The sequence below is a fragment of the Rutilus rutilus genome, assembly GCF_951802725.1.
Source record: "Rutilus rutilus genome assembly, chromosome: 3".
Taxonomy (NCBI): Eukaryota; Metazoa; Chordata; class Actinopteri; order Cypriniformes; family Leuciscidae; genus Rutilus; species Rutilus rutilus.
In genome coordinates, this window is record NC_140211.1 from 10,312,766 (window position 1) to 10,323,232 (window position 10,467).

Sequence of the window (10,467 nt, forward strand, 5' to 3'; positions counted from 1 at the left end):
TCTCAAGGCAATAAGAGCCTCTCACATGAGAAAGCAAAGTCTGGCAGTGACTAAGCTCATTGAGTCTCAGTCTATGAAGATTAAGGCTCACGTGTTTGGTTTTATGAAAAGTGTGTCTTTAAAACAGCATTACTGACTAGTATTCAAAGGGTTTTCTGTGTGAAGTAGAGAACTAACAAGGTTGAAATGAATATACAATAGTAAATCTCTTGTATTATGTCAAATAAAATGTTTAAACAAACAAAAAATGCTTTGAAGAACACAATTTGTTAAACACTTTGGTCAATGATTCATAAGTGAATTTGTTTTTAGTCAGCGACCTCTGTGGATAAAGTATGTCAATATTCTGAGACCTTGAGCTTGAACATCACAGTGAAAACCCTTCGCATTAGGCAAAATCCCCATCATAAAATATTTAAAAATATGCACAGGTTTTAAGATATCACTGAAATACACAAAAGATGCAATTTGACCCCGAAAAGACAACATCAGTTTTCTCAGACAATGCAAAAGAACATCTTGAAAACATATTTCTCATATAAGAGTGAAAGAATGATGCTCTACCATATAGGAGCTGAACAGGATTAGCACTGCTACGTTAGCATTAGCTTGCCTTCCTGCCTTTGTATACTATTACTAGCCTCTAGCACCAAACAAGAAAATGTTTTGACTTTATCTTAGCTTTTGTTTGATGTGACAACATGTCTGACATGTGATGACCAAGCAGTTAAAAGCTTGGAATTGAGTTCAAAGTTCTTGCTAGCAGCAAACATGTTTGACTAGCCTTGAATACAAAACGCAGTAACTGCGATTATTAAAAACCACAAACCTCATTTCCTCCACCAAACATCATAAGCAGATTCCTGTCAGAGAGTGCCAGAGGTCAAACATGACACCATAACTTACAATCCCAAAAATTCTAATATAATAAAAATAATATTTTATACATAAATAGAATTTCTGCCAGCATACTTCTCCAAAATAAAACAGCGTTATGGTGTCAGATAGTAATACCATTGTATTTAATATACAGTGCCCTCCATAAATTCAGAAATGGCCAAGCAAAAGAGGACTTTTAAGACAATATCGGCACAAATCCTTATTTTGTGATGATTTTGCATTGACTATGAAAATATATTTTATTAAATAAAAAATATTGACTTCTACAGAGCCCCAAAAGGGACATGGTGAGGAGGAAAAAACATGACATTTTTTGCGTTCCCAGACAAACGTTGCATTCGCTCGCAAAGAACTGGAACGCAAAAACATTCGCTAGAGAAACACCAAAACATTTACTAACAAAAATGGAAAAAAAAAACTATAAAAGTATCTCAATGATACTAAAATAACACTGCACAGCTGCTGGTGTTTGTATATTGCCACTATATTATATAATCAAAAATAACAGCAATATCACTGGTCTTCAGTGGTGTAGTGGTAAAAAAAGAGGTGAGTAAACTATAAATTCTGGTGAACCACAACTTGGTCACCCGATAAGGTGGACCACTGCCTACTGGTGTATGTGTATCCTGATGACATCGCTATAGGCTATCATTTGATGGTACTACTAACCAGTGATAGATGGTACTATCACTGGTTGTTCCCTCATCATAGGTCACACAATCACTATTCAATTCATACATTAATCTAAGTTCTTGTTAAAGAGACTCAAAAAGGAATAATATGGTTGAAATCTATAAAGTTTACTAAATGAGAGAGAACAAAAATATTTAAGAGAGATCGAGAGGGAGGCTTATATCCACAGCTTCCAATGCAATGCACTTGTGCATAATGATTAGGGATTTGGGATTATTTTCATAGTCGATTAATCTGTTGAATATTTCCTCGATTAATTGATTAGTTGTTTGGTCTATCAGAAAAATGTGGATCAGTGTTTCTCTGTAGAGGGAAAAGTCTTTAACCTGGTGCAGGCTTGATTCCCTCTGAATCTCTTGACTCGTACAGTTGGGTTTTGACATGCTCCCTACATTAAACCAGCTGCCTGTAATGAATAAAAAAAATCGCTTTTTTGCATCGTTTTAATGATTTCCTGTTGCGGCTGCGATCAAGTTTCATTCTCGCGCAGCTTGTTTAGTAACTTCATGAGCGTGTGTTTTCTGCTACGTGTGTGCGCCGTTCTCTTTGTTCCGTGTGTGTGTGTGTGTGTGTGTGTGTGTCGGCGCGCTGCGCTCTCTTCTCCGTGTTTGCGCTGCGCGCTCTGCTCTGTCGTTAACGGCCCAAATGCTGGAATCATGTACCGATCGGCGATCACGCACTGGAAAAGCAAAGTCCGCTCAAATAACGTGAAATTTAGAGGTGGATACGCACTTTGGAGGTGGGCAAACGCTATTTCCGAATTTTGGGAGGTGCGTAAACGGCGTTTACGTGCGTTTAGCCTCCCCTACACCCCTGCTGGTCTTCAATGATAATTAAAGTTACTTTATTACATTTAGGTCATGATAAGGATTTATGCTGATATTGTCCTATTGTAACTTTGAGAGGGCACTAATTTCATAGTGCATGTCCAAAAAATATGGTTTTACCATGGTGTATGTCTGCTTGTTGTTTATTAAAGGAATCATTAAATTAACAATATTTGTCACATTAAGACAGATTTGTATTTAACTTTAAAAAAGTTAGACTTCTGCTCTCAAAATCTGAGAACATCCTTTGGATTGTCTTGCTATCCAAAAAGCACTAGTAGCAAATTTCACCTATACATATATATATATATATTATTTGGCATTGGGGAAATCTCACTAAAGCCTGGTTCACACGGCAGGATAACTAGGCAGATTTTAGCCCCGATTCACCCCTTCTGACAATCTTAAGGATGCTCCGATTATCGTAAAATAATCTGATCAGATATTCCTGCCGTGTGTGGTGTGTTAAGACTGCTCTCGTCTGCTCGGAAGGACGTCGGGACCGCTCCGATCTCAAATCGGGGATATCCAACATGTTGGATTTATTTGGCCCGATTTCTCCTCGTGTGTGGTGTCCCCAGGGCACACAGCCTGTGGACTGTGGCGTGTAGCCAATCAGAAAGCGAGGTGACGAGGCGGCAAGGAAGCACCGGGAAACATAATCAAAACAGCCGGCGGCATGGCGCACCAGAAAGTCCAGTGGACGTCGGAGATCATCGCCTTTTCTTTTGATAACGTTTTTTTTTTCGGTTAAAAACAAACTACAAACTATTGCCACTGCATCCTCTTCGTCCGCCATGATTGTTTACTCTGAAGTCACGTTTGATCTCGAGGTATTTTGCGAGATTTCCCGTCTGACCTGGGAATGCTCGGGAGTCAAATCGGTTCGTGTGTGATGTGTTGATTTTGCCGTGTGGCTGCGCACCACACACTGTACGACCAAAACCGTTAGACCCGTGATTTTTTATCCCCGTGTGTGGGGTCTCTCAGGTTTGGAAAATCGGCCGACAATTTTAAAATCGTCCCGTGTGAACCAGGCTTAACTTCTACTTATACCACATTTTGCAGTAAAACTTTTAGTGGATAATTTCATAAAAGCATTTTGGCCAAGATACCAATACAAACATTTGCCTATATCCTGTTTGATATAATGCAAATATCCTTTCAAAAACTAGCACTACCACCATTAGGTATAATCTAACATCACAAAAATCATAACGTTTCCTTTAAATTAGTCAGATGAATCATTTCCTGAGGTATTTCTTCTCGCTCTTGCTCTGGATGTGTAACATCTCTCTTAGAACAGATCTTTAACTCTTTTTCTGAGTAAAGCGTATCATCCACGGGGCACAGTTTCTCAGAAACAGAGTCCGAGATAGTTGGTTTGAGTAGTCCATCTTCAATGGAGCAATCCTGAGACTTCTTCTTTGACGGTGATGGGGGTGGAGGGGCCGTACAAGACCAGAAATAGGGAAGGGTCATTGTAACCACCATACCTGACACGAGGAAAGCACCAGCAGTGATGAAAGATGCCGTGTATGTCCCGGTGTAGTCCTTCAGCCAGCCTAGGAGAAAACAAAAGTGGAGATGGAACAATCATTTCAATGCTGATTGGGAATTTAAAGAGCTGTATCAATGTTAACTATTAATTTTCTTCTATTGGCCGACGCTGGTCATGTGTGTGATGAGTGTGATGCTGGCCAATAGTGAGCCTACGTTCTGACGTACAACCCAGAAGCGCTGCGCTGTTACACTACGTGAACTCACTCAGAGGCCCACACAGAAGATATGAATAGTTGAATAAAGTTGTTATTTTAGTTTTTTTTTGTGCACAAAAGGTATTCTCGTCGCTTGTTAAACTTATGGTTGAGCCACTGTAGTCATTTGGACTATTTTAAACATTGGGTCTCATTCATGAAACACGAGCAGAACGAATTTTTGTGTAAATCGTGTGTAAAGTGGTTCTGGCGTAAAATGTTCGTATTTTCCAAATGTTAGTTGGTACGAAAGAAATCTACACCTGCTCCCAGCCACGCGTAAATAGTGTGTTTAACATCCGAACGTTTTGCTCATTAATAAGGCTGCATTTTAATTCACCTTAAGCGGTTACATATTTACACAGCATTTTGAAAAAATATTATATATAGTAATTACGGTTTTTCTTTTTACTTTTATTATGAGAGCCAGTAATAGCATCTGCAAACGGAACACAAGTCCGCAAGTCACAAGTGTTGCAGTCAAGCTTCATGTCGAACCATTTTCTTTTCACTTCTGGGACTGTTCGATTAACAGATGAAACTCCATTAACTGCATCTGTAATATGCTGCCAAGCTTCCTTTTTTTTAGGACCTGATACGCCACTGTGTAGCCTACGCTTGAAAATAAAATGTGGCGTTTTGAATGAACTTCTGATAATAAAACTTCAATTTCTGCATCTGAGAAATTTCTCTTTTTCATTCGCTTTTGAGAAGACACGTTGAAATCCTTCGTTTGGTGTCATAATATGATGCCCATATATAGTTGTCAGTCGGATTTAATGGGCGGGATTTATGGTAATTGAGAATGAGCGTGCACGCGCGTCCCATTTACGACTGATTGGAATTCATTAACACACACACACATTTCACTATCACATCTGACGTTTACGAAGTATTTGTGAATCAGGAGAAGAGTTTTCGGGAAGGTCTCTTTACGCGCAAATCACTCACATATTTACTTGTATATTTACGAATGTTTCATGAATGAGACCCATTGTCTTTACTAACTTTCTGGGCCGACAAGTTTCAATTACATAGAAGCCTGTGGTACCCTGGAAATCCAGAGTTCTCGCGAGAGCACAAGTTGAATTTGCTCAGCGAGTTACTCTGGTGTCGAATAATGATGCTCATTAAATATGCCCCTCAATCTGAGCTGCACCAATCACATCGGGTTATCTGATGTAGGCGGGCCAGAGGCGAGCTAAACAGATGACGACATCGCTGTGACGTCAAAGAGTCATTAGTAAACATTGCAAGATGGCTATGGATGAACACCAGTTGTTTGAAACAGCTTTGGCCGCTACAATGAACGAGTTAGACTTGGCTTTTTATCCAAAAGAGGAACAGAAGACGGCTCTCCAATCGTTCCTTTGCAAGAAGGGCGTTTTTGCTGTTTTGCCGACCGGATACGGCAAGAGCCTAATCTACCAGTTAGCTCCGCTGGTAGCTAAGCGTATGGGGCTTGTTGTGATTGGTTGTAGTGTTATCCAATTGCGTGCAGTGAGATTTTCAAATGCATGCTTGGTGCCGCCCCTTGAGCTGGCCGATTTTCATTAGTCGACGCCAGACCATTAATCTTTTAGATTTAGGTCTGGATTTCCAGGCTAAGCCTGTGGAGGAGTGAGACAGCTCTCAGATTTAATCAAAATTATCTTCATTTGTGTTCCGAAGAAGAACGAAAGTCTTACGGGGTTGGAACAACATGAGGGTGAGTAATTTTCGGGTGAACTAACCCTTTAAATAAAATGATTGTGATCATCTTATGAGCTCCTACCAGACAGTGGTGCTCCCAGGAGCCCTCCAACACTCTCAATGAGCTGCAGGAGACCGAGGGCTCCCAGCATTCGCTCGATGCCTACGATCTCCGGTACCACCGCGAAGGCCAGTGGCGTCATCGCTCCTGCGCAGAACCCATAGGCCACACTGACAACCAGCAGTCCTGAGTAACTCACAGCAGCAGGAATGAGCATCAGAAACAGGCCCAGTAACCCAGTCCACATCACCAGCATGTGGGGCATCCGCATTTTGCCCAGATCCGAGGCCCAACCGGAGGCTACGCGGCCCACGATATCTGCCACGCCGGTTACAGAGATTACAAAGGCTGCCTGGTACTCAGTGAAGTCAATGTTACGGCTGTGGGCCACCAGGTGAACGTAGGGGATGAAGTAGCCCGCATTGAAGAAGGTGATGGCCACGGCATAAGTGAGGAAGCCTCGGTGTGAAAGCAGGGAGAGCTCAAAGCACTCATAGATACGGGAGGGTAAAGAAGAGCATCTGTTGAGGTTGGTCGAGTTTTCTGTCTGAGAAAAGCACAAAAAGAAATGATTAATCACTGTAATATAAATATTAGGGGTGTAACGGTACACGTATTAGTCTCCGAACCGTCACGGTCTGGTGAATACAGTCAGTCACAGGCGATCCACACTCCAGTCCAGAAGGGGGCGTGTGTGGCAATGCAACGCTGTTTGCTAACGCAAGTTGAGTTCAGATGGCACGCAAGAGCTTGCTAGTAGCCTATACGCCGAGTTTCGATTCATTTTTGTGACGTGCTCCACAAACTTCACGGAAAGGAAACCGGGACGGCAGAAAGCAACATCCTGTTTGTTTTCTTTATTATACAAAAGCCAAATGTTTTGCTTTTATTGTGAGTGTACACAAATAAAAAATAGACCATACAGTTTCAAATGATGTCTTACTCTTATCTATGACCATAAATGATGGGAGTATTTTAAGTTGTTTTCACAAAAATGCCTAATATTAAACATTGTGCATCCATTGTCACCGCATGTTAATGAACTCTCACGCACAAAGAAAATGACAGTGTAGGCTACACACAATACATTAATCAAACCAAAAAGTTTGAAAACAGCCATTGCATTTTACTGGGAAGCATTGTTCAATCGATCAATTAGAGTAACAAATCAACAATTCCTTAATTTGTTAGTTGGGCGGACATGTATCGAACCGTGATCCCAAAACCGAGGTACGTTCCGAACCGTGACTTCTGTGTACCATTACACCCCTAAAAAAATTAAATAAAATAAATAAAAATAATAAAAAATTTATATAATTGCATAATTCTAATATGTTTCAATTATTAATTGTTCAATTAATCAATTCATGTAATTGTATTGATTTATATATCAGAGCACATACCTTTTCCACAACTTTTGGATTCCCTAGAGGTCGAATGAGAGCTCCACAAGCGATCATGTTGAAGCTGAGGCCTCCGAGGATAAGCAAGGCCCCACGCCAGGCGTAAACTTCCACTAGATATTGAAAAAGCGGGGAGAAGGCGAAAGAGGAAAGACCGACGCCTGTGAAGCCCAGGCCCATGGCTAGAGATCTCCGCATGGTGAAATACTGCATCACTGACGCGACACTAGGGGTGAAGACCAGTGCCCAGCCTAAACCTGACACCGATCAACATAGAGAGGAACAACACCAATCAGGATCCTGAAGTTGACTAATATTAAGCACACTATTTACAAGAGCCTCTACCTGAAATGAATCCCATGGTCATGTAAAGATGCAAAAGAGATGTTGCCTGGGAAGCCAGAATGAATCCCAGGCCTGAGATGAATCCTCCCATCATAACAACTGGACGAGTTCCATACACATTACATGCGGCTGCAGCTATTGGACCTGTTTGCAGACATACGCAGTTAACATGTGCCAAGACAAAATGTGGTTTTACCGATAAAGACATATGTCATGAACGAATTTGTGCATATGAACTTACTCATTAGCAGTTGAATGGCCAACCCAATGGATGTTATCCAAGACACTGCCTGAGCACTCTCATCGAAGTACTGCACAAACTCCACGAAGAAGACGCCCAGACTGCGGATGATCCCAAACACCAGGGCGGATGTCCCGAAAAGAGACCCCACCACCACCCAGCCCCATCCCCCATCAGGTGCCGCCATCAGCGGGGGCGACTGCTGCGTTTCCGGCCTCTTTTGGGGCTTTTCCATCTTTGCACTGAAGAGACTGATTAAAGAGACCATGATTTGAAAGTCTTGATTTTGTTTTTGGACTCTATTAGAAGAGGTTCTCATGCCCTGCCCCTTTATTTTTGTTTATGCCTTGGGCAGGAATTATTTAAATGAGGGAGTTCAGAAACAGCGCTTACTGATATAGAGAAAAATAGTGTCTTTGTGCTTTGTAACTGTCTATGTAAGACCTTTTTCATGCTCAAACAGCAACATTACACACTAAAGAAAGTTGAAAATGAAAAAAAAAAAATTTCTGAAATGTTATATCTAAATATGAAAATGAGCTATTAGGCAATTAAATATGCACTAATTTGCATACATCCAAATTTGCATACATGTAAAGGTGCTGAAATGGAGATTCAGTGCAGGAGAAAAAAAAATAATAATTTAGAGAAAACGGCCTTTAAAGATATTTATTGTAATTGAAATCTACAGAAACAGATAAAGCAACACTTAAAAGTGTACTTTGAATGTTTTCTTTCCTTTCTGTTTTCTGCAGGTTGGCCTAATACCTGCACTACAATTTTTTTTGTTTGTTTGTTTGTTTGTTTGTTTGTTTTTTACAGATGTTATAATGTACTACAAAATTTGAGGACCTGTGAAATATTGTCAGATGTTAATTTGTGCTCGTGATGAGAAACATTATGAAAAAAAAAATATGTGAAAAATATGGAAATTAAAATGATTTTAAGCATTTGATTTCGTTGCTTGATGTTAAATTTAAGTTTTAAAATACTGGTCTACATACTCGATCTCCGGATGTATAACATTATAATTATTAGGTAATGTAAAAAAAAGTTAAAAAAAAAAAAAAAAAAGTAAATAAAAATCTGCTCACAAGTGAAAATACGCCCAATGCAAATCAAACAACCATAATGGGTTATTAATAAATATTAACTAGGTAACGTGACCACAGCTAATATTCAGGAAATCACTCTTGTCTTGTATAGTGACGTAGCACACCCATTCAATCATGTGTCGCTAGCATTGTTCATATTTAGCACACGGGATTTTACAGTGTCAGTGACACGATTTATTCACGAATGTATGGCGTTAATGTCGATCAATACAAACGCAAACACATGGACTTAGGGGACAAATCATGTGTTGTTATAATTACAGTCGAGGCATATATTTTTATTGTGGACATACATTATTTGGCAGTAGTAGATATCGGATATGTGTGTTACAATGAAACACTAAACATTTAAGACAAACAGTATGTAACCTTTCTGCTTACTGAATGACGTAATATACACTCATTTGATAGTGCAAATTTTCGTTAAATGTTAACCGTTTCAAAATGCGATTGTTTCAGGTGAATGTGTCCAGAACAGATCAGTCGTTACTCACCCATAACCCAATCACCCCTTTTCCTTTCGAGTCATGATGATTAGGTCAAATCATGTAAATCTTCTTTTTAAATGCATAGACAACCGGTAAATATTGGTAAGCACATAGTCGATGGTGATTTTCGACTTACTCATTAATTCACCTGCTGCTTGAATGACAGCATACTGCTTTAGTTTCAGCGAAGCTCCGCCTCCAGAGCGCGCTCACGAGCTAGCATTAAAGTTAAAAAAAAAATCAAGAACATATTAGTCCTACCATCGATCACTTTATGAACTACACGTGCAGTGTCAGGTTCCAGTATGTCGACAATAACAGCACATTCAGCATTCTGTCATGCATTTAACTACTGTCAGTAAAGATTAACGTTATCTGTGCCTGGTATGAACTAAAGGCCCTCTAGCGACAGTTTCAGTTAATGGTTAGAGATATCAGTTACCTAACACTTTAACAGCCCAGGGTTGTTTACTGGTCTAAATTGGTTTTAAACTGGAATGTTTAAAATGTGATTGTTCATGTAGGGTAAAGCAAAATCTATATTTTAACAATATTGTAAAAGTGTGTATATGTGTATTAGAGTAAATGAATAAAAATGTATGTGTGTGTGTGTGTGTGTAAATATATAGGCCTAATGTGTAAATATATATATGTATGTATATATATGTATATGAATCATACAAAATGCATGTCATTTTTTTTTAAAGAAGAAAAAAAGCTGCATTTATAAAAATGACCCCGTTCAAAAGTTTACATACCTGATTTTTAAATACTGTGTGTCGTTACATGGATGATCCACGGCTGTTTTTTGTTGTCGTTTTTGTGATGGTTGTTGTTGAGTCCCTTGTTAGACTAGTTAAACTGCCCAATGTTCTTCAGAAAAATCCTCCAGGTCCTGAAAGTTCTTCAGTTTTCCATCATCTTTTGCATATTTGAACCTGT

General features: G+C 39.6%; 1 protein-coding gene across 2 annotated transcripts; it reads right to left on the bottom strand.

Moving 5' to 3' along the window:
* Nucleotides 1-193: 193 nt before the first annotated feature.
* slc16a13 (solute carrier family 16 member 13) lies at nucleotides 194-9,832 on the bottom strand. 2 transcript variants are annotated; one of them, XM_084403333.1, is made up of 6 exons: nucleotides 9,532-9,725; nucleotides 7,923-8,173; nucleotides 7,682-7,825; nucleotides 7,337-7,593; nucleotides 5,955-6,480; nucleotides 194-3,988 (listed from the first exon to the last, which is right to left on the bottom strand). In XM_084403333.1, exons 2-6 carry the CDS (start codon nucleotides 8,155-8,157, stop codon nucleotides 3,636-3,638), a joined length of 1,515 nt encoding a protein of 504 aa, XP_084259459.1. In that variant the 5' UTR covers nucleotides 8,158-8,173; nucleotides 9,532-9,725; the 3' UTR covers nucleotides 194-3,635. The 2 variants fall into 2 exon arrangements, with proteins under 2 accessions (XP_084259459.1, XP_084259460.1); XM_084403334.1 differs by having other exon boundaries at nucleotides 2,552-3,988; nucleotides 9,662-9,832.
* Between the last annotated feature and the right edge of the window lie 635 nt (nucleotides 9,833-10,467).